The 27682-nt window shown below is 42.2% G+C and overlaps 6 protein-coding genes across 11 annotated transcripts; 3 read left to right on the plus strand and 3 right to left on the minus strand.

Annotated features, from left to right (window-relative positions):
* Positions 1–32: 32 nt before the first annotated feature.
* On the minus strand, positions 33–6174 carry LOC108127630 (motile sperm domain-containing protein 2). Its single transcript, XM_017244779.3, is given in 7 exon segments — positions 33–1158; positions 1226–1576; positions 1634–1737; positions 1971–2043; positions 4298–4524; positions 4734–5219; positions 5827–6174. Coding segments are annotated over 7 exon segments (2007 nt in total). The 5' UTR covers positions 5918–6174; the 3' UTR covers positions 33–483.
* Positions 6175–6478: 304 nt separating this feature from the next.
* LOC108127635 (motile sperm domain-containing protein 2) lies at positions 6479–8051 on the minus strand. 2 transcript variants are annotated; one of them, XM_070280626.1, is made up of 4 exons: positions 7790–8051; positions 7301–7719; positions 6749–7234; positions 6479–6691 (listed from the first exon to the last, which is right to left on the minus strand). In XM_070280626.1, the coding sequence occupies exons 2-4, from the start codon at positions 7386–7388 to the stop codon at positions 6540–6542; spliced, it is 726 nt and encodes a 241-aa protein (XP_070136727.1). In that variant the 5' UTR covers positions 7389–7719; positions 7790–8051; the 3' UTR covers positions 6479–6539. The 2 variants fall into 2 exon arrangements, with proteins under 2 accessions (XP_070136727.1, XP_017100278.2); XM_017244789.3 differs by having other exon boundaries at positions 7301–7724.
* Positions 8052–8496: 445 nt separating this feature from the next.
* PXo (P[[i]]-sensitive XPR1 orthologue) lies at positions 8497–12017 on the plus strand. Of its 2 annotated transcripts, none has more exons than XM_017244778.3 (6): positions 8497–8967; positions 9371–10559; positions 10671–10865; positions 11031–11200; positions 11350–11592; positions 11781–12017. In XM_017244778.3, the coding sequence occupies exons 1-6, from the start codon at positions 8899–8901 to the stop codon at positions 11928–11930; spliced, it is 2016 nt and encodes a 671-aa protein (XP_017100267.1). In that variant the 5' UTR covers positions 8497–8898; the 3' UTR covers positions 11931–12017. The 2 variants fall into 2 exon arrangements, with proteins under 2 accessions (XP_017100267.1, XP_070136726.1); XM_070280625.1 differs by lacking the exon at positions 8497–8967 and adding an exon at positions 9164–9284.
* Positions 12018–19875: 7858 nt separating this feature from the next.
* LOC108127587 (uncharacterized) lies at positions 19876–26268 on the minus strand. 4 transcript variants are annotated; one of them, XM_070279616.1, is made up of 8 exons: positions 26141–26268; positions 25825–26078; positions 21011–21134; positions 20826–20911; positions 20607–20765; positions 20459–20545; positions 20135–20369; positions 19876–20051 (listed from the first exon to the last, which is right to left on the minus strand). In XM_070279616.1, exons 3-8 carry the CDS (start codon positions 21108–21110, stop codon positions 19960–19962), a joined length of 759 nt encoding a protein of 252 aa, XP_070135717.1. In that variant the 5' UTR covers positions 21111–21134; positions 25825–26078; positions 26141–26268; the 3' UTR covers positions 19876–19959. The 4 variants fall into 4 exon arrangements, with proteins under 4 accessions (XP_070135717.1, XP_017100209.1, XP_070135716.1 ...); XM_017244720.3 differs by lacking the exons at positions 25825–26078; positions 26141–26268 and adding an exon at positions 22032–22171; XM_070279615.1 differs by lacking the exons at positions 25825–26078; positions 26141–26268 and adding an exon at positions 21265–22107.
* Positions 23272–25585, plus strand: LOC108127506 (beta-alanine transporter). The gene is made up of 4 exons (XM_017244604.3): positions 23272–23400; positions 23464–24272; positions 24327–24519; positions 24586–25585. The coding sequence occupies exons 1-4, from the start codon at positions 23309–23311 to the stop codon at positions 25583–25585; spliced, it is 2094 nt and encodes a 697-aa protein (XP_017100093.2). The 5' UTR covers positions 23272–23308.
* Positions 26260–27672, plus strand: LOC108127582 (glutaminyl-peptide cyclotransferase). Its single transcript, XM_017244712.3, has 4 exons — positions 26260–26893; positions 26950–27060; positions 27115–27325; positions 27392–27672. Exons 1-4 carry the CDS (start codon positions 26423–26425, stop codon positions 27580–27582), a joined length of 984 nt encoding a protein of 327 aa, XP_017100201.2. The 5' UTR covers positions 26260–26422; the 3' UTR covers positions 27583–27672.
* The last annotated feature ends 10 nt before the right edge of the window (positions 27673–27682 follow it).

Here is a 27682-nt window from a genome sequence, read left to right on the forward strand (position 1 = left end):
TTTTATTTGAACACAAATCGAAACAATATCAGTTTATTTACAAACTAATCAACTTTAATCCGACAATGGTTTATACAAAAGACATATCCTACTCACACACAGTTTGTTTAACATAAATTCTTGGCTCAGGCGGGGAGGAATGCGGAGATTACCGACAACGAGCTACAAATATGGAGCTGGGATGAAGCGGAGCGAGCCATGAGCCATGAAACACGAAATCGTTAATTTACTATTGATCTGAAGACGTACATATATATGTATAAATATGTATATATATTTCAAGGGATGGGTCGATTTGGTTGAATAGTAATCTGGGTAGAATTCTAAGAAACGGTGGCGGATGCCAGCGTCTGCGATCTTAGAGTAAAATTCAGGTCAGAACTTCATACCCCATTTTCATAAGTACTTTAAAACTCCTGGCTTAAAATATTTGAAACTACAATTTCTTGCAAATCGACCCACCAGGTGTGGGTTTTGGCTTGATTACGTGTAGTAACATGGCTGACTACTGCCTCTGGCTCCTGAGTTGACTGTGGCTAGCGATGTGGTGGTGGTGGCGGTATTTCCGCCATAGTTGCTGCCCAGGTAGAAGCTTATGAACAAGATGCCGCACAACAATGACAACGAGAGGGCGAGACGCATTAGCTTCCTAGCGAAGGCGATCAAGCCGAGCAGATGGCCGCCGGCAGCGACGCCGCCCAGCTGCCGATCACCGCCACCAAGGCAGCTGCGACACAACTGCAGCTGCGCCTGGATGAGGGCCTCCAGGCACTCGCCATCACCATCCACCAGGTCGCACTCTAGCCCCAGATCCAGCAAGTCAAGGGCGCAGGCGCAATTCTCCAGCTCACGGCAGTCACGGTTGCTGAAGTGTTCCTTATGTTTGTCGTTGTTGTTGTCGAGCTCCACATCGTTCGGCTCCGGCCTGGTCATATTACACGGCGAAAGTAAATATTATTTTCGCTTGGGGCAGGAAAACGCCGCCGATTTGTGGCCATGGGAGCTGTGATGGCCACAAGTGGAGCCGTGAAGTCCAAGCTGTTGATACATCAGAAACCCAAAGCCGGCAAAGAGCAGTACGAGTAGGGCCAGCGTCACATACTGTAGGTTCTGGGTAAATGCCAGCTGTCGTGCCATTACCTCAGCCGGATCGTTTGACTTTTTGAGAAAGAGAAAATAATGGATTCATAAAACGATTTAATAGAAAATTTAAAGGAATACCCACCACACCGGATTTCTTGCAATCTACACTAGTTTTGCTGGCTTTGCCGGCGCAATCAGACTTCGCCACCTGCAACCCACTGCCTCCACCAGCGCCCTTTCCATCGAAACGACAAACGAGACGATGCTGCTCCACGTCTGCAGCACTGGAGGCTTTGTTGCGCCACAGATCTGCAACATCGGTACCGCCACACTCCGGTCCAGGAGCCACCATCGCCATCACCAGAAACTTATCCTTGTCGTCGGTGAGCTGGTGCTCCGATTTAAGCCAGATGTTGATAGACGCAGCCTGGTTTGGCTGTATAACGCCGCATCGTGGTCGCACCCTAAACTTCTCCGGCGACGTTGTCTGAATCTGAAAAGGAGACCGTCCCGTTAGTAAAAATACAGAACATCCTCATGATAAACTTACTTTGTATGTGATGGCTGAATTTGTTACAGACTTGAGGTTCAACGTGGCCTCTGCATTTTTGGAATTGAAGTTTACAAAATCCTTGGGATCCACGCGCAACATACCTAAGAAAAAGCAATACGAGCAGGACCCTTATTAGCAATAGGGGCTCTTTTTGTGTATTTTAAATTTTGGTGGAGACCAAATAATTTTGTTTTAACACAATATCTAAAACGACGCAACCTGCCGCTACAGTAAATATTTATGACATAATAGGCAAAGGATGTTGATGAAGTATACGTATACATTTTAGACAATTGATTAAGTTTAATCTTCCCCATGCCTGGGGGGGACTTACCCTCCGAGGGAGTGTGCATTTCGCCGATGTTGGACTCCTTGAGGACCATGGGAGCGGTATTGGCAAAGGTGACCTGGCGATAAGAGAGAAAACGTTCAAATGGCTGTCCAATGCTGATGACAATGGGAATGGGGGATGGCTTGCCCCGCCCACTTAATCAGACCCTTTGCCATGCCCCTTTCCGCCTTTTTTGTGACGAACGTGCTTATGTGTGTCATTTTTACGAGAGCCACCTCTATTCTTAGCACCCTTGAGTTCGAATTAGTGAAGGTTCCCCATCTAGTGGGGGGCGTTCTAAGAGTTGGGCCCGATTTTGCCCTCCGATGGATGCCAAATGTGCGGGTGTGACGAATCTACGTTTATTATCTGCGGCTTTTTCTTTATCCATTTTTTTTCTTCATTCAAGGAAATCGAATAACTCACGTAATTAGTACGTCCTGGCTCAGACATCAGTCACATTCGTTGCTTTATAGCAGCAGAGATGTCTGAATAGGCCTATTTTTATTTATTTCGCTTTTATGAATGGTTTTAGATTGGATTAATTCGGCAAGTTGTATTCCCAGGCCCTAAATATGAACACGAGTTGGCAGTCCCCTGAAGCCGGATTAAGGCCACCGCTTTAGGGAATTTTCAAGACGCGTTAGACTCTTTCAACGATTTGAACAGGTTTTAACGTCATCTTGACTTAATTCAAAAATTAATAATCTTGATTTTAGGTTTTTAATATAATTTTTTAGTTCATAAAATTAATCTTGGCTTAGCAACAGATGTTAAGTGCTGAATCATTTCTTAGGAACCAGCTCAAAAATGAACCATAAGTTAAGCCAGCAACGGCCAGAAATTTAAAACAATGCTTTATATGTATTTATTTAAACTGAATAAACAACAGACACCGCCACTGCATGGTGGAAATATGATAATTCTATACGATTCAGTTTTGTTTTGCTTTGTTTTGGACTACACGTAACGAACACATGATCTTTTACAGTGAACAAGGCGTATACTTGATGGAATTTGGATGCTTTTTAAAGAGACACATGATTTATTGGTTTATTTGAAATGAAGTCACATATAAGAATGTCTTGGAATTTAACATATATCTTTAACAAATTAATACATTAGCGAGAGTTCACGGCAGACATACACATACACACACACACCTACCCTAGGCATTTTAGACGAGAAATGAATATCAGTTCGTAGAGCAACAGAGCCGCTTCCGCTGAGCCGTTGGATTTCTCTTTATCTATTATTTCCTTCGCTTACAGCTATTTTTTAATAAAAATTACAGGCTGAATTTGTCCATAGAAATAACACATTAAACACAAATGAGGTTTCGGTCAAATATGAGATTTATGTGACTAGTTTCTTTCGGTTTTGTCGCGTTAATGTGGCTCTGTGTGGAAAGGAAATACAAATGAAAAAGCACTCTGAAAAGCTCTCCCGCAAAGCTCCCGCGACGGCTCTCTAAAAAACTCTCATCCGCTCTGTTGTCGATCAGCTTCTTCCAGCCGTTGATTCCACGCCACGCAAAATGAACTGAAACTGTAAATATGTAATGTAATGTAATGGGTGAAATGAAAAGTGCATTAAACAATTATAATATGTGGATATGTGGGTGTGTACTGGAATGCGTGTGGGAGTGTGTGGGAGTAGTATGTTCGTGGCCACATAATAACCGCCATGGGAATAATTTACACATAAGCAACACATACTTAAACAGCCTGGGAGCCAATCCATGCAAAATTGTGCGTTCTACTTTTTACAGGTCAACGCTTTTGGGTCCCTAGATGACCGCTAGCCCAGGCCAGGACCCTAAACTTTAGCAATATGTCAAATAAAGGACTATAAATAGCTTTTATAATGTTTTGCCCACAGACTGCTGCGGTAGCTACACTGAAGAAAACTATTTAATTATATTTAATATTTTTTGAAAGGATGAAGGATGACGTTGAAGGCTTACGTTGGAAAACTAACTAAATAAAATAGAGTCTCTGCCCGATTTTCGCCAAGTGCATTGGGACTGACCCCATATATCGGCTTAGTGTTCAGTTGGGGACAGAGACCGGGACAGGCAACTCACGCAGGACACGCAAGGAGCGCACCCTAAATCAATACGCCCCAAGAAGGTAAATCAATTATGGAGAGAGAGCTGTAAGGTGGCTCGCGTGTGGTTTTTGGAAAAAGCAATTAGACGACCGACGACTTTTTCCGGGAACACGCCCCACAACCGCTCGAGATTTGGACATGTCTGGTGTATTGTTGTCAGTGTTGTTGGGCCACTAAACGCCACTACGATAGATACTCCTTCCGGCTGGCTCACTTACCTTTCTGTCCGCGAACTGGTCATCATCCGTGGCATTGGCAATTGCCGGCGACTTGGCTGGCAATTTTTTTACCTCCGGCTCAAAGCTGAACTCGTAGCTGTCATCGCCACCCCAGCTGACCAGGCAGTTGGGCTTGGGTATATACTGGTTGATTTCCTTTTTCGATATCATTTTCAGGATTTCAACGGCTTTTGGCGGCAGCAGGGCCTTGATTACCTTAAAGGCGGCTAAAAAAAAGGGTAGAGACACGATGTCATGGTCACGGTTAATGTACAGGTTAAAGTTCAAAGGTTCGGCACCATTCGACATGAAAATGGGATACTAAAATCAACAAAGTATTTTCGAATACAGCACTGCTTTAAGTGATTAATTCTGAGTAATCCAATGACTCTAATACAACAGTTAATAATTTTAAAAGAATTTATTTTTAACTTACCATTTAAAACCCAGGCCAGCTCAAAAACCAAAATGTAATTCAGAGTATTAGGATAGTATTGTTTAAAGGTCTCCACAATGCGCTTGACAAAGTCCAAGTCCATAGTGGCCAGGCCAGTTCCAGCCATGTCAAAGAAGATGGTTAACTGGGTCATGTGCTGCTCCCTCTGGGTTCTCTCTACCCAGTAGACCACGATGCGGATCAGTTCGTCCAGGTTCTTGGTCTTCTTGTGAAGATTTACGCGGAAAACCAGCAACGGCTTGCCATCTCCGTCAGAGCTGTGTACGAATATCGATCCTTCTTTTAAGTATTCCTGGTTCAGTTTGCTTTCATCGAGATCATTGGCCCCATAGGACTGCCGCCAGATGCAGGTCTCCCACAGCTTGGTAAAGGATGCATCCATGTCCAGGTCGTGCATCTCCAGGAACCTTTGCAGCCAAATATGATCATTCCGAATACGATCGATATCAACGGGATGGAAGGGCTCTATAAGGTGCAGTCGGGAATGTGAAACGATTATTGGAATCTTATCGGAGCTGATACGAGGGGTATGGGGTAAACACACATAGTTTAGAGATTACTGGTGTAATTGAAAAAAGATTAACCCTCTACCTTTTTGACTTAATAAAAAAAATTGTCAAGTTTTATTGGTTTCTTATATAAATCTATAAATATAAAAAAACCCACTTAATTGAATATTTTTATGGCTGAGCTTTTTATGGATCGATATGTAGAAACCTCTACTCAGTTTATTCCTATTGCTTGAGTATTGCTTATACTTTGACCCTAGTGGTACTTAACCCTTTACCAGATACTGACTAACCAGCTTATATTTATAGTTGTTAAGGCAGGTATAGTTTGGGTTTCAAGTTCAAAGCTTTCGTTTAAGTGCACTCTGAACAGCTAATTCGTATTTTTTTTATTTATTCATCGTCTCAAAGTCGAATTTGCTTTAAAACCTAGCACAGCGGTATAAACAAACGATTAACAGAACACTGAAAGTTTTTTCCATTTATCAAAGAATCAATAACTGCCCACTATGCGTATACTTGATGCACATTCGCTGTCGCTGTTGTCCCACCAATTATCTCACCTGGTGGCGGTGACGAGGCGTACTTGCTATTAAACCTCTCGCGCAGCTCCTCGATCTGCTCCGGGGTCGTTTCCTTGACCTTGATACCCATGCCGACGGCTGACGACTAGTTTCCGCACTCGAACGCAACCACGACTATCGAGAGACTAAACATTGAACCCTGAATCCGATTGGGGGGGCACCTGGTGTTCGCACTCCTCGATTTTCTAATCAGTAATCCACTTTCACTGCGATTAGATTTGGGCCGCAAATCAATTGCTTGTCAGTAACAAGAGAAGGTACAAGTGGTAGGTAGCTACTCGGCAGGTATTATGCAGAGAGGAGCTATCCAAGTGCGTTCCACGAGCGCGTCCAGTCAACTGAATAATCTGGCTAACGGTTGCGCCGATCGTGGCGATCGTTTGCATTCGGCTGGCGTGAGGGGAATATGTGGAGCACCAATATACACCCAATGGGTCGAGGCTTTCAGACCGAGCGGGACGAGAGGCGTGGAGGGGCCGTGGGCGCCTCCCATAAAGGGCTGCAATCGAACGTGATCGCGTGGGCGGCATGCCACTTGCAATACCAATTACCCGCCAACACAAAACCCAAAGCTCCACCAGCTCTGCCGAGCTTTTAGACTTTTGTTTTTTATGAAAAAAACAACGGCGAATTCCAGTCAATAAATATCGTATTATTTACACTACAATACAGAGTTGGGATGGGCAAGGTCTTTAGGCAAATTTGTACTCGTAATCATCGTTGCCGCCCCACAATTTCAGGCAGTTGTCCTTATCCACATACTGATCAATGTCCTTCTTGGTGGTGACACGCAGGATCCTGAGAGCCTCTTCGGGCAAGAAGGTCTTTACAATTTTGAAGGCAGCTAAAAATGAACCAGGTTAGGTAAACCCATAGAATCCAAGAGGATTGAAGAACTCACCATTCAAGAGGAAGGGCAGCTCATGAACTATAATGTAGTTCGGCACATAAGGATACTTGGTCTCAAAAATCCCTATGTTCGCCTTGATAAAATCTATGTCCATGTTGCTCAAGCCCGAGCCAGTCATGTCCATGAAGAGAGTAATCTTATCCAGGTTTGTTTCCTGCTGCAGCCGCTCCACCCAGTAGACGATGATGCGTATGAGATCGTCTAGGTTGCGGCTCTTTGAGTGCTTCTTCATGCTGATGATAAGCAGGGGTTTTCCGTCCCTATCCTTGTTGTGGGCATAGATGGAACCATCATTTAGGAACTCCTGGTTCAAACTATTAACGGTAATATCGTTGACCCCGAAGCTCTGGCGCCAGATCAGGTTGTCCCACAGCCTGGTGTTGGTCTTCTCCAGGTCGAATTCATAGATTTTTAGTAGTTTGCTGATCCAGAGATCAGAGTCCTTCAACCGCTTTAGATCATTGGGGTGGAAGGGTTCTAAGTAGCATAGGGGAGGCACAATGTAGGGGATTTTCTCTTATCTGGGTTGAAGATAGCACTAACCTGCTGGTGGTTCGGCTTCCAATTTCTTGAGTATGGCGGTCCTAACTTCGGCGATTTGCTCGGCGGTGGGCTCTTGGTCTGTGGGCATGTTGCTTCTTGGGTTTTCTTCAGCCGTCTAATCCAACCCCTGGACTGTGCCTGGTATTTATATTAGTTCTTTATCTCCTTATTTTGGAGTGCTCTGCCTTTGGAGTTGTATATTGCTTTGGATCTGAGGGCGGGATGTGTGGATGTCTGGCCAGCGAGCGGGCTAATCAACGACTGACAGCTCGCGGAGAAAATGCCTCAATGCTGGCCGTTCCGCTCGCCGGGAGCGTCGCTGCGTTTGTTCTCCAATTGTGCTCTGTTTTCGAGGCGATCATGTAAATGACTCAATGCGGGTGGGGGGCCACGCCGCTGACAACCACACTGCCTCCCGCCTGTTCTTTAATCAATACACAAATACAACAATAACAAAAAAAGACAAAAAAAAAAACACACACACATTACCCGCAGGTGGAGGAGGAGGAGGAGGCAAGGGGGCTAAAGTCAATTGCGATAAGCGGAGCAAGTTGGGGACTGGGGGAAACTGGTACTGTTTATGGTTCCCGGGCAGGCCAGTTCCTCGGGAATTGGTTTTTATTACTCTGGCTGTGGTTTCTCTGAACTATAACGCACATATACCATGTATGACTGTGCCAGGCCCCCGTATTCCATACATCTTCGATAAATACTGCTTTGTGGTTTCAGCTGGAAAAACTAAATCGATTCGATACAGCTAGCTAGGTCTACTGAGAGCTCATTTTAAATCAGATTTTCAATTTTTGCGGTGCGGGATATCTAATAGGCGGTGCAATATTGTCTATTATAGGAATTTCAAGTGTCATTTATGACTGGGGATCAGTAAACGAAGGCGTGGGACTTCATCACTAAAGGGTCATTATAATACAGTTCAAAACACACATATTTAATTCAATTTTAAATCTATAATTGTTTCACTAATTTAATTTTCATTTTTAATCTTATCAGTCAACTAAAATTAGTCCTATTCTATATATATATATAGTACCTATAGCTCAGATAGGTAAGTTTAAAGGTTGTTGAAAGCAATCAAATGATTTATGGAGCTTGCTGACTTGCTTTTTTTTAGAACCGTTACTAATTACCGTATACATTAAATAGTTTTTTTTTTTTGTTAAGTTTCAGGTTTTTTTTTGCAAACTCAATGCATCACGTTAATATTCGTAATTTATGGATTTTTAATAAGTGTGTCGCGTTAGATAATTTAATCAAATCTAATCAATTTTTGAACCCAATATGTGTTGCGCTCTTTTGTTATTGTTGACATTGAAAACGGATGAGAGGAATGAGCAGACAATAACAAAACCGAAGCCATTTACATATTGAAAGCTCTTCAGTGGCCATACATAGTCACCCCCCAACACCCACCATCCATTTCGCTGCCGCCATTTGGACCAATATCCAAGAACTTTCGCTGGCTGGCGTTGGCCCAGTTGTGATGTTTACGTGAAAACGTGCGTTTGGTGCGACCACGTCCTCGCCGTTCAGCCGGATGCGGATGCAGTTCAGCCAGTTGTGAGTCCCTCCCAGTCCTCAAAATGAAGTTCGCCGAGCATCTGACCGCCCACATAACGCCCGAGTGGCGAAAGCAGTACATTAACTATGAGGTAAGTCCCTCAAATCGCCGGATTCAAGGCATTGCGTTCGCCCCCTTGCTGCGGAAAAATCTGTATCTTTTTTGTAGTGTGCTTTTCCCGCTGTCACTTGGTCAGCTGTGACGTCATGTGACCGAACTGTCAAAATGGGGGAGCTTTTTCCGTTCGTAGGGAAAATGGCGCATGCGCCTTCCTATCGGCTCTTCTGTTTTGCTTATCCTAAACGTAAACAAAGTTTTTAGGGTGGTGGGGCCGGTTGAAAACAAGAAAAAGAAAGCATTAAAGGAGAGAAGAAATGGATGAAGGACAGTGAAGGCCAAAAGTATAAGGTCACTTGAGTATATTAATAAATATTATTAATTTAATTATTATTTAATTTAATTATTATTTATATTTTAACATCACTCTCCTTTAGGAAATGAAAGCCATGTTATATGCGGCCATCGAACAATCCCCATCCGCTGAGCTCGTAGAGCGGGAAATGGTCACGCGATACTTTGCCAAATTCGATGAGGAATTCTTCCATTACTGTGACAAAGAGCTGGCCAAGATCAACACATTCTACTCGGAGAAGATGGCCGAAGCCACTCGAAAGTACGGAAGCCTGCGCAGCGAACTGACCGAGGCCCTGGAAATGGGGCATCCGAAGAAACTGCCGGCCTGGAAGCGGCGGACTCCGCTGGGCAAGAAGAACGTACCGGCACGAAAGATTCAAGATCTCAAGTTGGCATTTAGTGAATTTTATCTGGGACTTATACTGCTACAGAACTATCAGAATCTCAACTTCACGGGTTTCCGGAAGATACTTAAGAAACACGATAAGCTGCTTAGCGTGGATTACGGTGCCCGGTGGCGCATGGATCACGTGGAGGCGGCCCATTTCTACACAAATAAGGACATCGATCGGCTGATTCAGGAAACCGAGCAGGCCGTCACGCAGGACATCGAAGGCGGGGATCGTCAGAGGGCCATGAAGCGGTTGAGGGTACCGCCACTGGGGGAGCAACAGAGTCCATGGACCACCTTTAAAGTTGGCCTCTTCTCCGGCGCCTTTGTCGTGCTCTTCATTACGGTTGTGATTGCGGCCATGTTTTACGGATTTGGTGAGAACTGGCGGGCTGGCATGCGGATGTTTCGGGCCCCTTTCCTCATCATCGAATGCCTCTTCCTCTGGGGCGTCAATGTCTATGGATGGCGGTCGTCGGGAGTGAATCATGTCCTCATCTTCGAGCTGGATCCCCGCAATCATCTGTCCGAGCAGAACATCATGGAAGTGGCCTCGGTGTTTGGCGTCATTTGGGCCTGCTGCGTCCTTAGCTATATATTCTGCGATCCTCTAGGTATTCCACAGTATGCGGCTCCCTTGTGCCTGTACACATTGATGGCTGCATTTCTGTTGAATCCCACCAAGACCTTTCACCACGAGGCCAGATATTGGGCCTTGAGAGTTCTCATCCGAGTGATCATGGCTCCGTTTTGCTTTGTCAACTTTGCCGACTTCTGGCTGGCAGATCAGCTCAATAGCATGGTGCCTGCCTTCCTGGACATACCATTCTTGATTTGCTTTTTTGGCAAGAGTCCAACGTGGCACAAGGCCGGAAAGGGTGAGTTTTTCCAGAAAACAACTGAATGTAAACACGCATGTTTTTCAAAACAATTATCCTTTAAATTGGCTTTTCGAATTAATGAACCTTATTGTTTCGTTTCATCGGAAGCTGCCAGCCATTGTGTTGAATACGTGTCCCTGCTGCATCCCATTGTGGCCATCTTGCCCGCCTACTTCCGGTTCGCTCAGTGCATTCGTCGATACCGCGACACAAAGGAGTCATTTCCGCATCTGGTCAACGCAGCGAAGTATGCAACATCATTCTTTGTGGTGATATTCGCCCACAAATACCACACGACCACGGGTAAGTGATTTAATTTGGCCAGGCCATGGCCGACCAACTGCAAATACACACATTATGCGAGTTGTTTACGGCCCAGAGCCAATTAGTGGCCATCCCCCATAAACATTTTATTTGGCATCTCAGCACGTAGTTGGACTCATACCTTAATACTCATGCTGTTTACAGATACCTATCCGCTGTCCAAGGAGAATCCCTGGTTCTATTGCTGGATAACGGCGGCCATCTTTTCGTCCTGTTACGCCTACACATGGGACATCAAAATGGACTGGGGTCTCTTCGACTCGAAGGCGGGCGACAATCGATTCTTGCGTGAGGAAATCGTTTATTCATCGACGGTAAGTCGCCGAGCTGGAGGGATTGGGTTTGGGGGAAAGGGGACTGCTGCCTCCTGTCCGAAAATAATGGCAACGATAAATATTTGACCAAACGGCACGTAAGACAATCTTTCAAGGCATTCATTATCTCTCTCACTCTATGCCCGCAGTGGTTCTACTACTTTGGCATAATTGAGGACTTGATACTGCGCTTCAGTTGGACCTTGTCCATGAGCCTAATTGAAGCTGGCTACATCGAGGGCGACGTAATGATGACCATTCTCAGTCCCCTGGAGGTTTTCCGGCGATTTATCTGGAATTATTTCCGATTGGAGAACGAGCACCTCAACAATGTGGGTAAATTCAGGGCTGTGCGTGATATATCAGTGGCTCCAATGGATTGCTCAGATCAGGTGAGAAATTATAGCTTTGATTCTAAGCAGGATTGACTTTGAGGAATATTAGTTTTATTTTATTTCTTACCACTTTATTGAAACTTTTTAAGTAAAAACTTTCTCCAGCCTTCGGTTTTATATTTCAAGGAAATACATCATAAAATTGAACCCCATAACCATCTTATATACTTTTTCGATACTTTCAGACCACAATTCTACGGATGATGGATGAATCGGATGGCGTGGTGAATCGACGACGCGGTAAGGCCGCTGGCGGCAAATCCGCAAACAAGAAAAACAAACAGGAGCAGAGGCTACTCCTGCAGGGGGAGTCCATCGAGGACCTGTGCGGCTAGCACGGATATCCAATAAACATTTCTGTAAATGGCACAAATTTTTAGTTAAAGTCAAAAATAAAGCACTGTGGTTGCATTTTCACACAATGAATTTTCGACAAATATGTGTATTGATTTTTTTGGCCACATTTTTTTTTTCGCACCCTAACCAATTTTTGGCATCATCTGTATTTGGTATGTCGGGATGGCGATGATGAGAATTGATGATGGGCCAAAGTTCAATTTGCGTGACAGTTGAACAATAAAGTTTGCGGGGGATTGTCAGCATTTGTTCCGGTTTACGTTTTTGCCTAAAAATACATGTGCCGTGCCATGTTATCCACTTGATTGTTGTGGTTGTCATGGAAAAGGTATGTAAATGTTGGCATATGTAATTACTGCTGACACAACAAATGTGTTGATTCGACTGGTATTGGGATATGTTTTATGAAAATCCAGAAATCATTAAAATGAACACCCACAGATTAGAGAGAAACATGTGTTCTATGATTGAATTGGAACTTTAAAGGACTTGTTTACATAACTTGCTCCAACAAATTTGAAAGATATTCCACCCGGACATGCCATTGACAAAGGAATTTGATGTATTTTGCTTTTAATTCCCGCTGGGAGCTGGTGCTGTTCGCAGCTGCTCAATATTGATTGATTGATGGGAATTTTCCAGCTTTATCCTTACCTCAATTCTCCTCAATAATTATTAAATCAAACTCTGCAGGGTATTCGCTTCCTGTTGATTATTTTTCTATCATAACCACCGTGGTTGTCGGAAATTAAAATTGTGTAAGCCTTTAGGGCATTATGGTGTTTGTGTTGACCGCTTTCCTTTGGCCATCTGTCGCTGATAACACTCTTTTGTGGCCTACTGGATGGAATAAATTATGCCTACATTTAATATGAGTTCAATATAATAATAGAAGGGATCCAAACTTTGCAAAGTTTTTGCAAACAAAATAAATAATAAAGTTTGTTGTTTTCAGTCAGAAAGTTTTGTTTTATCCTTTAATAGTTTCACCAAGGACTCATGCATTACAGCTGAGTATTCTTGACTTCACTCAACATCATATTGGACTTAATTGCTTAAAATGCGTAAAAGTAAGAACAAGGAAGTTGATTATACACTGTAAGCTTAGGAAAAATACTTTTAAAATCTAGAAATATGGGTTTCCATCAGGATTTTCTTTTCACATTTGGCTCTTAGATAAGAGAACCTTCTAAAAAGCGGATTACACTTTTTTTTAAACCCAAACATTTGCTTTTGTGTTCCAGATCGAAGTTCAATTCAAATTGCAGTCTTACAATATTTTTTTATTTTTAGAAATTTTCCCTCCAAGGAAAACATTTTGATGTGATTTTGTTGCCGGGCAACTGAGGGGCGGGGAGGAGTAGGAATAGAGCTCTGGCCATTTGGAACCATTTGTATTATGTCTCCTAGATAGGAATGTTTGCTTTTAGCCACTCCCCGGGTGCCGGCTGTATCATTTGATGGCCATCTCTTACGGGCAAGTGCTTGTTTTTTCAAGACTCGGGCAGCGATAAGTGAACCCTTTTTGGGGATGTATTTTTATTAGCCGCAGGACATTGGTCCCCAACGCTTTACACTTTATTTAGGGGCATTTAATTTTGTGGCCTCGCAGATGTGAACCCATCGATAAGATGGGATCCTGTAATTTCGGCTACATCCTGTCTGTGTATCCTACCTTGTGGTTGTGTACCTTTTAAGGAGATGAAACGTGCGTTTATTTTTTTGCCTCAATTTTTTGGGAAATAATAAAAGTTGCGCGTGTCCTTGGATACTTTTCCTTTAAGCCTTTCACTTCAGCGAAAGGCAGTGGCGTTTACTTTCACATGTCACCGTTTCCTTGCTTAAGATGTGTTTATTTTTTCCAGCTGGGCTCCCCACTGTTGTCAAAGCAGATTTTCCTTGATTTGACAGGCAAGTCGCAAACCGGCATGGCAAATTTCACAAGCGGATAACATACAGTGCGTATACGTATTACGCTGGTATTGTGCTTATATTTTGGGTTTGCTATTGATTTTGCATCGCCTTGCTTGTGTTTCTCTTGCCAATTGCAATTGTTTAACTTAGTCATCCTGTCAGGCAGACAGTGGTTGAAAATAAAGCCGCACAGATTACGTATACGCCGTGTTCGCAAGGTTGCTTTAAGCCTTTTGATTAGTTCACATGGTCTGATTAATGAATAAACATTCCACTCGAGATGCAGTTGGCAGTGGGATAAATGCATTACACAAACATTCCAATTGAAATATGCAAATGTTCAAGGATATTGAACGGATTGAATGGAACGCATAAAAGACACAATGAAAACTTTCCGGTATTTGTTCAGTAAACTCTTGAATTGATCCAAAAATATATACCTTTTGTTGTCCTTTCACTCCAATTTGAATCTACAAATAAATGTCGTGTTTGCTTTTGATTGGCAGGTAAAATATCGCATTCCTTAAATGCTTCGAAACAGTATGCTTTGATTGCTGAAGCGTCTACTCAGACATTCGTCGGTCTCATTAAAACAACACCTGTGGGGCAGTGTCATTCAAAGTAAAAGCCCCTGAGCCCACGTGTCGTATACGCAATTTGACTATAAATACACATAAACACAGCGGGTGAACAAGAATAACAAAACTTATGATTGTGGGTGGTTTGCCCTCTTGAGACATTGATTGAGCCAATGTTTACATCGGAAAAGTTAATTAATTAATTTAAAGCATCTGACAATGGCCCATGACAGTCATGATGGCCAGGACGAAGGACGAGAAGGGCCGCCATTCGCCATTTAATATGCTAATCGAATGCCGCACAAGTTTTAATTAACCATGAAAAGTATTTTGACGGGCAGCCTTTCGGGAGTATAAAAGCGTGGGATGTTGGCTTTAATTTTCGGGAATACTCTGGCTCTTTAATGTAAAGCCATATATTTGGCGACCCGAAAAAGGGGCATAAATCTTATTTGGCAATGCCATTCGGCCCAAATCCGAGTGGGATATGTTGGCTGAGTAATTCGAGGCGAGTGGAAGAGAAGCCAACGGCCTTTCGCACATTGATTGATGGCCGAAACGAACTCGTTCCATGGGAAAAAAGCTATTTATAATATGTTTATTATTTATCATGCATGCTAATACCAATATATACATAAGCACACGCACTCAGACATCAGGTTATTGGTCCTGTTTGTTTGCTTATGAAATTTGATTGAAACTAATGGACGCGGATATGGACGCCGGCGAATGGCATCCGCAAATGTCACCCAAAGGGCACGTAAAAGCCATTCAAATATTGGGAATAACTCTGGAATAACCCAACACGGCTCAGAGAAAAAAAAGAGAGATGATAAAAAGGACTTCCTTTACGTCTTCCTCTCAGTATCCGGTCTCGGCTCATAACCAGAAAGTTATCCTTAAAGCACTTTGTAAAGTCTTAGGAAAATAAGCTTATTTCTTATGCTCACGCTTCACGACAATTCTATTTCCATGGCATATCACAATTGTCAACCTAGCTTTAGCTCAAGCACTTCAAGTCGATTTATCATTTATAGGAATATTGCGATTCAAAACGTTGAGTGAGAGTCCAGCCTCGTCAGCTCCTTTAGCTTCTGGGAACCACTTTCCCTCGAGACCGTGGTTGGCCGAAAAATGTCAAGTGGCACTCGGGATGTCAGCCAAAAGTTTTGACAGCGAAATTCAAATGCAAACACACCAGCTGGCAGAATAAACAAGCCAAATAACTAGACTGACATCGGGGCATTTCTAATGAAAGATCAACAGACGGGAGTGTTGTTCTTTCTTGCGAGCTTGCCAGTTTTCGACTGGAAATTATTGTTATTCCTACAATTAATTCACTCCTCCCTCGAAAGTAGTTGGGAAACTATTTAATAAACAATTTAAAGCGTCTTCTCATCCAATTGATTATGGATAATTGAATTAAATGCTTCAAATTCTTTGCTAATTGAGTTAAATTATGAAGCTTACGGCTTCAATGCTTCAAGAAATGGACTCAACCTCAGAGTTGCCCACTCGTCCTTCTCCAATTTCCATATTGCTTGCAGAAATATTAATCGTTTTACACCCCACTGCTCTTTTGCGGATTTATTTACTCTCAGATCGTTGTCCTGGTAACTATTTCAGCTGTGGTCTTTCCTTTACCCTTTCAATCAGTCGGGTATATTTGATAAAAGATATAAAAGGTAAAGGCTAAGAAAAATATGATGGTATGCATATCAATATATGCATATCCATTGCACTTTGAAAAGGGTATATGCAAAGAAAATATTCTTGTTATTTATTTATCGCAAGGAAAGCTGGTTAAATCAGAAATTAAAATCTCACGAACCGCTTAAAGTGTAAGTAAATAAATTTAATTTGTAGCGGCTGGGTAAGGAGTTTTATTGAAAACAAAATTCTCTGTTTCAAGTGGGTTGTTAAGACGCGGAAAAAACCTGAATCTGTTTACCTCCGTTTCGGGTCCAAAAGAACATGGTCCCAACCCTTTTCATGCTAATGCCTTGCCGCCTGAAAAAGGTCAGATGTTTGCTTTTGTTTCGGGCTTTTGCTTTGAAGAGGAGCGCGAGAAAAAAAGATACTCAATTAAAATTGGCTTACCATTTTAGGGAAATATAATGCCAGCTTTCAGTCCGTATTACTCACATGTGAAGCATCTGCCTAATTTCCAAAACAAACTCCTACTCCCCAAGAAGATTCCGCCCTGAGGTGTCATCTAAGCCCCAAGATTGATGTCTGAGCCTCGTTCCACGTAATTTACTTTGACGATTTATTGCTGACAAACAGTTTCACGTTAATGCGAATGCTTTGCCGACTTATGTCCTAATTATTTTGCCTTCAATACCGACGTATGAGCCTCTACAAATTTGTTGGCGGCCCTAAAAGGACCAAAAGGAGGCTTAAAGTCCAAAGCTGTTTATAGTTTACACTTGGCAGGGCTCTGTTATTAAAGTCATTTATAAGTCTCCGGAAAGGAAAAGGTCCTACTTAAGGCTTTCCCCCATGGAAATAAACTAAAGGACAAACTTTAAGAGGGAAACGTTCCATTGAAAAGGAATAGGCAAACGGAATGTGATGCCAAAATTGTTTTCATCATTTAATATTCATTAAGAGTCTTACATCTTTTATGGTTTCCTCCCGGTGCGTGAATTAGCTTCATTTGGATGCTAATTTTCTAATTGAATGTATATAGACACGTTTGCATGAGCGGCTCTGATGTGGTATAAACACACACACGAACATAAATCTACATAAATTTTCTCGTTTAAGATTCCTGATACCGGGCCGCACCACACTGCGTATACGCAATACGGCGAGTGACAAAGCGGTTGCCACTTTTGTCAAGCTTCAGGACTTTACTTCCTGCCTTTTAAAACTCATATGTATATACATATATATATATATATATAACTTTTCCCACTTGTCATATGCCATAAATCAAATGAAAGTCCAGAAAAGCCTGCGAGCGACAGGACGAGTCTTTCCATCAGCCATCGACGGGTGGGGATGGGAAAAGTTATGAAACTGCTTAAAATTTCAACATTTAATTTAATCCGAAATATCTTTACTCCCAAACGGAGGAAGAACTTGCCGCTTTTTGACGGCAATGGCTTGAACAGCCATTGTTTCACTTTTTGGTTTCCTGCCAAAAACTTTGCATCCTTCTAAAGTTTATTGAACATGCAGGTCCACCAAGTTCGATGGCCACCGCTGCAAGTCAATCAAGGGATATAAAGTTTGTCCTGAAAGTGAAAGCCCCGCCAGGACTTTCACTTGATTTCGCTTATGCTTTAATTGAATTTTCACTTAAGCATGCCAAGACGTTGGGCAAATATTGCTATTGCCACTAGTCAGGCGCTAATGGAAAACTCATTATCCTCGGGAATCAGGAGAGGTAGTAGAGCTCAGCCATCCTAGCAATTAGATAGAAAGCGTTGGTGTTTCTGCTTTGTGTAAGTGTGCTTATTGCCTCTTGTGAGTGTAAGTGTGTAGTGTGTATCCCTGTATTGCGGTATATAAGGATATGCTGCCATAAGTGCCGCACAATGCCAACTTTAAAGCGTCGAGTCCTGAAAGCCAACAACTGTTTTCTTTTGATAAAGAGTCGAGAGTAATACCCAGGATTTGCAGCGCGAAATGCATATATTCTGTTCATAAAATCTGTAATACCAGGAATGCAAAAAATGTTATGTGGATAAAGCCACGTGCATATTCAATTATTTTGTATTCTTTTGTTGTTGAAATATTTGAGTTACATTTTAAATAGTTTTTATAGCTGTAGCCCTCTTTTTAAAGTCGATATTTTTGGATGGAACAGGCATAGTGGGCTCTTAATAAACATTCCATTGAAAAATCCCTCAAGCGTTTAGATTTAATTAATTTCGTTTCATTTAATTTAATTAAATTAAATCTATTTTTTTCTATTTTCTATGCCAACCACAGAATCAAAGAATTTAAAGCTTAATTGTGTGGCCAAGTAGTTTTTTCTCTTTTCATTTTTTAAAGACCTTAAAATTACAATATTAAATTCAATTGCATAGCTCTTAAGCTTTTAATCATTCGAGTATTCTCGATGTTTGTCAAAAGCAGACTTTGCACTGCATTCTGCCACTTAGGATCCATTAAGCCAGATTTGTCTGACTTTGTAGCTTTGCAGTCCGATGTCCTTCTATTTTTATGATGGATTTTTGGGAATGTTGCCGCCTGTGGCTATGTCAATATTTGAGAACAAAATGCGACTTTTGACAAACAACAAAAAAAGTAATAATAGTCCTACAATGGCGGGCAAGCTGATGGAAGTTTATATTCGGCCAACAGCACATGAAAAAATATTATTATAAGATTTTGTAAAATTTAATAAAAATGAAACCAAGGATGTTAAAGCCATATTGATTTTTGCAGAGTATATATTAGGATGCATAAGCTTGGCACTATAAATTGAAATATACTATCTTTTATGGATTTTTTTTTCAGTGACGCATTACCAGTGACACTGGACGGGCATCATCTGCCACAGCATGGCCTTTTTCCAGTCAAAAAGCAGGACAACAGTTGCCGATTTTGTGGCTGCTCCACAGACGACCCTTTGTCATCGTCAACCGTAGCGCGATGTCCTGTGTCCGTGGCCTGTGTCCCGTGTCGTCTATACTGTAATCCGTGTCCCTAAGCCATGCGTCCACTTCGAGGCTGTAACTCTCCACCTGAGGGTTTAATTAACAGTGCCAATTTAGCCAAGTGATTAAGTGCTCTTTAATGGCACTGCTTCCGTCGGGATTGGGTTGCTAGATTGCACAGGTTATCCTGTTTACTGCAGAGTCCAATTTGATTTATCCTGACAAAGAGTGCTTTTAATTAGGACATTAAAGCATAATTTGAATATCATTATCTGGCAACTAAAACCACTTAACCCGAACCCATAACAACTTTGAACCCTCCTGGGTCAAGTCAGCTTTTTTTCAAAAACTAATTAGGTTTTAAAAGTAAATTTTTTTCTGTTGTTTTAGGGTTCTTTTGAACTGCGGCTGTCTGGTTGGGTGGAAGCTAAGATTTGAATAATTATTTTAGAATGTCTGTCTGTGGGTGAATGAAAAGTTATGTGTTTGCATGACTAACTAGTTGCTTTAAGCAGACATTCTAATTTAAAAGAACCACCCTTGACTTACCTTTTCTGTTTAGTTTGGGAGATGTGTTTGTAAAGTATATATTATTTTCCCTTATGAGAGTACAACTATTCTGAAAACTGATTTTGCCCCGAATTGTTTAGGTATAAAGACGCTGTAATTGAAAGGACTTTCATGACTTCCAGGTATTTGCTTTTCCATACATCCTTTGTTGCATCAAAGTGGGGCAGGCAGACGAGAAAAATTAAATCTTCACCTAGAATAGAAACTGAAGCCCAAAAAGGGTTTATGTTTTGGAATTTTTTTGTTCCATTTTATTCGACTTTTTAGTTTCATTCAGTTTTTGTAAAAATAAGTGGACTCTGTTGACTTAAATCTCTCCTTGTCACGTTGGCTTAGTGACGAATGGTGCTTGCATCACTGGATGCATGGGTTATAATTGGAATTCGAGACAGTTGCTCAGTATTGGATTGCTCCGGAATGTGTCCTAGACAAAGAATATAGGAGAATATTGTAACGCATAAATTGATATTAACTGGGGCACATAAATCGCTTTAATAAATGCCCCACCTGTCCGGGAATGTTGCTCCTCCTCCTCGGTGATGGTGGAGAAGTTGGTGAGGCGCTGGGAGGTGATCAGTGGACTGCCTGTTCCGAGCATTCGTCGGGAATTCCGTTTACCATTTCCGGATCCGGCTTCCAGCTGGTTCAGCAATATCTGGTTCTGATGCTCCTGTAGCTGCTGTTGCATCTGGAGCTGCTCCGGCTTGCTTAGTTTCTCGGCAGCTGTGAAGACCACAATAGGCTTTTGGGTTGGAAGGAGGCACACAGGAGGTACACAGGAGGGAAGGTAAGCATACTGGGGGTGGCACAACACATTCACCGAATACCTACCGACGGGGCACTGGCCGCCTGTTGCAACTCCGCCCGGTGTCTTCGGTACTCCTGGTACTGCGAAATCACGCATAGTAAGCAGTAGAGCTTCAATGAGTTAAAAAATATATAATATTGACTTTAAGAGCGCTTTAATTTTAAAGCTTACGTTTAGGCACAGGATAAAAAAGTCCATGGTGAAGATGAAACCGACAATCGGATCGAATATGACGCGGCGGGATAGGGTCAGGTGGAGCAGGTGGAAGCATTCGATAAGCAGGTCGCTCAGCATGAAGAAAATCCAGGGTATCAGAAATTGTCGTTTGTTCTGCAAAAATCCATCTACAGATGGTAGTGAACCTAATATGGTATCCTTTCACAAACTCACCTGCTGGAGACCCACAATCAGGAGCACCGAGGACAGCACCATCAGCATCGAGCAAAAGAGAAACAAAACGTTGAATATCACAGTCACTGCAAAAGGCATAAATCACAGACGTAATTGAGCCGGGCCGAGTGGATACTGGAGCTCGTGGAGAGCTCTACATGGAAACTACATATATGTATCCTCACCTACAGTCACGTCACCCTTCTCCAGCAGACTCTCGCCCATCGGCTGGGGTCTCTGGCCCAGTAGAAACTCCTGCTCCTCGCGCAGGTAGAACAAAAACATCAGCGTCGAGAATCCGAAGTAAACCTGTATGGTAAATTGCGCCAAAACAAATAGGGAACTCATAATCATTTTGGGGACATAAGGTTTGGGGCTCCTTTTTGTGAGTTAGTAGGTAGTAGTAGGGTTTGTGGGTGGTACCCCAAAATGGACTTACACCCTCACCCAATCCTCCTCGAGTGACAATTGAGTGCTGTAATTGCTCAAGAAGCATGCTCGGCAATATATTTTCTTAAGAATTTAGTTAATTTTCTTTGCCCCTCGGTTTATTTTCGGTATTTTTGACAAACAACGTTTGAAGGAATTTCTTATAAGAACATAAAAGGAAAGGTATTTCTGTAATAAGATCCCAAATTAATGTATTTTTAGGTTTGCGGTTATAATCTGCTATTTAAGGAGGAGCTATGTTTAAAACTCATATTTAGATAATTATTTTAAACCTTTTTTCGGTCGTTTTAACAAATAATAACTATAGAAAAGTTAATTGTAATAGTTTCATAAAGTTTTTGCATAATTGCTTGATAAATACTCTCCAAAATAAATTAAATTCTGGGTTTGTATACTGAATATTTTAAATTCAAATAAATATTACGATAGTAGAGTTAGAAGCAATGCTCTTTTCTTTAAACTTGGCCTTTAAAGTCTCTAAGACTTCACTCGGTCTTTATTTCTCCGTTAAATTCGCAGAAAAATGTAATATAAAAGTATGTTTTTCTCTTTTTTTTTTTTGTTAAACAAATATTTGATTTAAATGTGTAGCAAAAATGACTATGTATCTTATATTTTGATTGCATATACAATTTACTAAAAAAGCTTTAAACTTCCTTCAATTGCTTAAAAAGTTTCGTATAATTGTTGACACACTTGCTTTGCCGCCAGGCCACTTTTTATCTTCAGCAATTATTCATACAAGAAGTCACCTACCAGAGTGTAGATGGCACAGGCAAAGCTTCCACTCCTCACATCCTTCCAAAAGCAACACGACTCCAGGATGGCCATCTTTCAGATGCTCACGCCTCGAGGATAAGCATTCCAAACACGTCAAGGGATTGGAGGGGTATGTATAGTAGTATGTTTTTCCTTTGGGGGTGTTGTTAAGGGATCGGCAGCCGCCACTTTCACTTGACGTTCTACACTTTCGCGCGCAGCGTGCCTTTCACTTTATCTGGCTTCCCGCCGAAACACTTAATTTGCCCTGCTCTTAGTTGTTTTCCCCGTATTAGTTTTTATTTGGCGCTCCGCAGATAAGAATCTAGGATATTTTGTGGCTATGCGTAGCCTTGGATTTTTTCGGGACACTGACACATAACTCCGTACACAAGACGCACAGATTTATGACACTGATTTATGTGGCATGACCGGGCATATTTATGTGGCCCAAAGTGTAGGCTTCCATAACACAGTGTCCGTCCTCGAACCGTCGTTATTGAAAGTCGCATCGGGACTGGTGTAGCTCCTCCGGCGAAGTCTGGCAAATGGTTTCAATTTCGAATGATTCGGTGATGGTTGGTTATGAATGAAAGTTCGAAATCGCAGATCGCATGCGCCAGTAAAGGAAACAAAAGCAACAGGCGGTTCAGGCAGACTCCTTGCATCCTGGCAGCGGTTGACCGAATTTTCTTGTAATTAGCCACAAGCTGAGCTGGCTTTGGCAATACCACGAAATAGATGCTATGGATTAGCAAACGATTGGATTTGCAAGTATTTAATTAATGGGAAAACGTGGATCAAAGCGAAGGGATACCGAGGAGTCATTGTTTCTTGGCGCCAAGGAGTCGAATGGCAGGGAAGAGAATGCCCCGTTTTATGCTCCAATTGCGGCTACTTGAACGGAAATGAATAGGAAAGCCGGAAAAGTAGTGGGTCGGAAAATCATCAAGTCATCATGAAAATGTTCAGCTTGTCAGTGGAGGCTAAACGTTTGGAAAAAGGATTACTCTGCGAAAATTGGCTTACTCATTATGGCGGATAAGGGACTGATAGACAACGTTGTTATAACTTACTTTTTTGGAATACATAGTCATTTTTCAGTCTTCAAATTACATATACAATATTAAATTATATTGAGAAATCTATGTATATTAATTTCAATAACTTATAAGGTCTTTAAGACCATTCTATCTTTGTAGCAATCCAATCAATTGAAACTGATTTAATTGTCAGAACTAGGATTTTTCGAAATTTTCTTTCGATTTGGTAATATGTCAAAAAATGAAGATCGTAAAGGATCAGATCAGGACGAGGAGGATGACAATGAAAACGAAAAGAAAAAGAAAGAGAGTATTAGAAAACCGTATGTTTGAAAACTTTAAGTGCATATTTAATGTGAAATCGCAATAAAATATTAAATTTTTAGGCGATTTTCCCCTGCACCAATTAGGCCGGGGCAGAGCGACGATGACGAAGTTAATGTGACCTATGTGGAGCCGGACGAAGTCGCTGATGATTCTTCCAATCGCTCCTGGTGGCAGAGTCCGCCCGATATGCTGCCTTCGTTCTCGTGGGATGGGCCTGATTACTTCGATTTCGATGACCTGCTTCCGGTAATTGGCGAGTTTGGTCGCTTCCAGTTTGTCCTTTTTCTGTACATGATCCCCTTCGGATACATCGCTGCCTTTGTATACCTGGGACAGATATTCATGACCCTGAAGCCCCACAAGTACTACTGCTTCGTGCCACAACTGACCCTGGTTCCTGGCGAGAACTTGCGGAAGCAGCTCTCGATTCCCCGGGAGACGGATGGATCGTTTAGCCGTTGCCGGATGTTTGACAGGAACTATACCAATATGCATGCCTCTGTTGCCAACAACACACATTATGTAGATGACTTGCTGCCGACGATTCCCTGCCAGTACGGATACGTCTTTGAGGAGGAGAACCTGCGGTTCTATTCGGCCACCATGGAATTTGGCTGGCTGTGCGATAACGACATGTACGCCACGTATTCCCAGTTCATCTTCTTTGTAGGATCTATTTTGGGGTGTGTGGGCTATCCGTACTTTGCCGACCATGTCGGACGATTGGGGGCATTGGTCAGTAGCTGCTCCCTGGCCATATTGGGCAGTTTGGCAACCGCGGCCTCCTCGAATTTTTATGCATTTTCCCTTGCCAGATTGCTTGTTGGGGCCTCGTATGACACCTGCTTCACCATGGCATATATTGTGGGTAAGCACTTGATGTTCCTAATCTTACGGATTTATTAAGAGCCTTCCTCCAAAGTGCACGAGTATGTGGGTCCAAATTATCGCACAGTGGTGGCCTACTTAACATTGGCCTTGTTCTACTGTCCATTTACGATGCTGATGCCCTGGATGGCTCTGTTGGTCGGCAACTGGCGGAGGTTCGCCCTGATGGGATGTCTGCCTATCATCTTTGGAATGGTCTCCTACTTCCTGCTGCCAGAATCGGCACGGTGGGTATCCAACTCACCAAACCATAAGTCATGAGCTTCCTCCATCCAGACGTTTTCCGATCGCAGCTGGCTGGTGTCCAGGGGAAATTTTGACAAGGCGCTGAAGCTCCTGAAGTTGGCGGCGCGGCAGAACAGAAAAGTGGTGCCGGCGGATGTGCTCGACAACTTCAAGGTGAGCTGTGCGGAGTTCTACCAAGAGGAGACAAAGGGACGCAAATTTACTTTCCTCTCGATATTCAGGCGGCGCCGCATGGCACGCTTTATGATCCTGCTGATCTTTCTCTGGATGACCATATCGCTGGTGTACGATGGCCAGGTGCGGGTGGCCAGTGTCCTCGATACGAAGAATCTATTTGTCTACTTCACGTTGTCCTGTGCAACGGAACTGCCTGGCTATTTCCTAGTGTTCCTGACCCTCGATCGATTTGGGCGGCGTTGGAGCTCCTTTGCGTTCACCACCTTCAGTGGAGTCTTCAGCCTGATCGGTTCCGGAATGAAAACCTTGCCACTCATGAAGATTTGCGCTTTGGCAAGTCGGTTCTTTGCCAGCATGTCCTTCAACATAGGACTTCAGTGGGCGGCCGAAATTCTGCCGACGGTGGTGCGTGGCCAGGGAGTGTCCTTCATTCACACAATGGGCTTTGTTGCCATGCTAGGTTCCCCACCGATTATCTACCTTAGCCACTTTTCCGTCTACCCGATGCTGTTGGTGCTTGGATGTATCGGCCTTTTCGGAGGACTGGTGTCGCTGCTGCTGCCGGAGACCCTTAACCACGAGTTGCCCGAAACTATAAGCGAGGGCGAAGATTTCGCCAAGGATCAGAGGTTCTGGCACAGTCCCTGCTGCGGTCCCGGCCGTCGAAAATCCCATCCCAGGCACTCGCGGATGGGCTCCACCCTGAGAACTGTGTCGCGGGACGAGTACCGCTCCTCCAAACTACACCGCCATGTGAACAGGCCGGACACGGTTTACGTTCTGCAGCGTAGCAGCACCATTTCCAGTCACGAGAGGCTCAGCGAAAGGGAGATCAGAACCATACAATTCAATACCAGTGACTGTGTGTGACAATTGATTGAAGAGACATAACTTGTAGATTTAATTATGTTCTTTTATAGCTTTTTTTAATAGCTTAGAGGGTCTTTTCTTATTTAAAGGGTATTGTTTGAAATAGTAACCTTTAATATATATAGACACCTAGATAACAAATAAATGATTTCATAATGAATTCTAGGAAAAAGTCCTGCAACACAGTATCTTTAATACAATTCCCAGCTCATTGTCAAGAAAATTACTTTACTACTTACTTTGATGTAAATACTATGAAAAAGGAGGTATACCTCGTTGTCCAAGTATATTAGATCTGGGAATTCTCATACCTCTCTTTAATTAAAAGTTTTCCATTTGGCTTGGCGAATGCATTTGTTGCACGTGTAACTCTGAGAACATTCTGTAGTTGTCTTTCCAGGAAGGCGGTCCTGTTGCTGATGCTGGCCAGGATTGCGTGGGCCGTGAGCGCTATTTATATGACAATTTTACGAATATTATTTATATAATATTTCTTCGGAAATAAACAAAAAAATTCATCACAATACAGCAAACATTGAGGAATATTTGCATTACCCATCGATAAGTAATATGATTAAAATATTTGGAAATTTGTGTACGATTATCTTAAAGTCCAAGATTTGGATTCTCCGCTTCGAAGTAAAGCTATGTATCAAGATGAAGGCGATAGTATAATGTTTTACTAGTAAACGACTATTTGCAACTGGATTTTCTTTTAAATTATTACTTTAAATCCGTAAAAAATTGTTTAGTTATGGCAATAACTTGTAGAAACATCATTTTTCTCTCTGAAAACGGACTCAGTTTTATTTTTAGTTTCAAACAGAACCCGTCGAAATGATCCTGAAGATTGCATTAATTACCATGTTCATATACTTCATTCTTTTGATTTTGTTTGGCGAAATGAGAGAAAAGGAACCAACCTTTAATTTTATCCAAGATATGGAGCACTTCAATGCCACGTTAGCACAGCTATTAAAACCTCGTTACACTGGTGCTTTAGGACATGAGCAGGTTATTGATTTCCTGATGGCTCATCTTAAAGAGTTGGGTTTTTCCGCCATCGCCGATGATTTTTACGTGGATGCCTATTTTACTAATGTGATGGGTATTTGGAATAAAAATGCAGAGGAGTTCCTGGTTCTGTCATGTCACTTCGATAGCCAAAATCCTGGGGAGGGCGATAACGCGACATATCTGGGAGCCACGGATGGAGCTGTTCCCTGTGCTATTATCTTGAATGTGGCCAAAACATTGGGACCATATTTAAGAAGTAGTCTCAGATCGAGACCAGATATAGGTATTGTTGTAAGTAATGTATGAAATTTTCATTTAATAGTACAAATTTAATGTTTTTTTTTTAGTTAGTATTTTTTGATAATTACAAACCTTTGCCGAAGTACCATGTAGATTTGAATGTGTACGGGGGATCACGTCACTTTATTATGAATGAACCAATTCCACTTCATAAAATTGTAAGTTTTAAGAAACAGTCTTTAGAAATAATTTAGAAAGTAGCCCCCTTGCAGATGCTTTTAATCCACTTCAATTTTATTGGAGCAGCTAATCAAACATATAAGAGTGGTTTTGAGGAAACCAATTATCTTCACGATAAGATTGCTGACATAGAACGGGAGCTACAAGCATCGGGAGAGATAGAGGGCTCTCATATATTATTTCAAAAGGAGCCGATTCAATATTATGGTCTTCAAGGGGACTTTTATCCCTTCTACAAACACGGTAATCTAAAATTTCAATATTAATTTCTCCAATTTTATAATTTATCTTCTTTTCGTTTATTTAAAGATGTCCCTGTGCTAAATATAGCTCCTGAGCACTTCTTAGAGTTTCATAATACGCCAGGGGATAATGTCGACAAGCTGCATTGGCCCACTATCTCAAATATGATCAAGATAATGCAAAAATTTGTCCATGGTGTTCTGGACAACTCGGTGTTCGAATGGGATGATACCTTTCATATTTACCATGATACTTAAAGACAGACTTAATGAAGCTTTCCTAACCATTGAATAGGAATATTTCAGACAACTGCCAGAAAACATACTTTTAACCGGAAAAATACCAATAAATACTGTA

Source organism: Drosophila bipectinata, chromosome 3L (genome assembly GCF_030179905.1).
Source record: "Drosophila bipectinata strain 14024-0381.07 chromosome 3L, DbipHiC1v2, whole genome shotgun sequence".
Lineage (NCBI taxonomy): Eukaryota > Metazoa > Arthropoda > Insecta > Diptera > Drosophilidae > Drosophila > Drosophila bipectinata.

Excerpts from the sequence above, each read along its gene's own strand:
- LOC108127635 (XM_070280626.1), bottom strand. The coding sequence starts at position 7,388 with ATGCCCACAGACCAAGAGCCCACCGCCGAGCAAATCGCCGAAGTTAGG. Across the intron at positions 7,235-7,300 it reads GGAAGCCGAACCACCAGCAG|AACCCTTCCACCCCAATGAT; the intron begins GTTAGTGCTATC and ends TATGCTACTTAG. Across the intron at positions 6,692-6,748 it reads GCTGCCCTTCCTCTTGAATG|CTGCCTTCAAAATTGTAAAG; the intron begins GTGAGTTCTTCA and ends GTTCATTTTTAG.
- PXo (XM_017244778.3), top strand. The coding sequence starts at position 8,899 with ATGAAGTTCGCCGAGCATCTGACCGCCCACATAACGCCCGAGTGGCGA. Across the intron at positions 8,968-9,370 it reads AGCAGTACATTAACTATGAG|GAAATGAAAGCCATGTTATA; the intron begins GTAAGTCCCTCA and ends ACTCTCCTTTAG. Across the intron at positions 10,866-11,030 it reads CAAATACCACACGACCACGG|ATACCTATCCGCTGTCCAAG; the intron begins GTAAGTGATTTA and ends TGCTGTTTACAG.
- LOC108127587 (XM_017244720.3), bottom strand. The coding sequence starts at position 22,106 with ATGGCCATCCTGGAGTCGTGTTGCTTTTGGAAGGATGTGAGGAGTGGA. Across the intron at positions 20,766-20,825 it reads TGATTGTGGGTCTCCAGCAG|AACAAACGACAATTTCTGAT; the intron begins GTGAGTTTGTGA and ends GGATTTTTGCAG. Across the intron at positions 20,546-20,606 it reads TTTTTATCCTGTGCCTAAAC|CTCTACTGCTTACTATGCGT; the intron begins GTAAGCTTTAAA and ends AACTCATTGAAG.
- LOC108127506 (XM_017244604.3), top strand. The coding sequence starts at position 23,309 with ATGTCAAAAAATGAAGATCGTAAAGGATCAGATCAGGACGAGGAGGAT. Across the intron at positions 23,401-23,463 it reads AAAGAGAGTATTAGAAAACC|GCGATTTTCCCCTGCACCAA; the intron begins GTATGTTTGAAA and ends TTAAATTTTTAG. Across the intron at positions 24,273-24,326 it reads CACCATGGCATATATTGTGG|TGCACGAGTATGTGGGTCCA; the intron begins GTAAGCACTTGA and ends CTTCCTCCAAAG.
- LOC108127582 (XM_017244712.3), top strand. The coding sequence starts at position 26,423 with ATGATCCTGAAGATTGCATTAATTACCATGTTCATATACTTCATTCTT. Across the intron at positions 27,061-27,114 it reads CAATTCCACTTCATAAAATT|ATGCTTTTAATCCACTTCAA; the intron begins GTAAGTTTTAAG and ends GCCCCCTTGCAG. Across the intron at positions 27,326-27,391 it reads TTATCCCTTCTACAAACACG|ATGTCCCTGTGCTAAATATA; the intron begins GTAATCTAAAAT and ends GTTTATTTAAAG.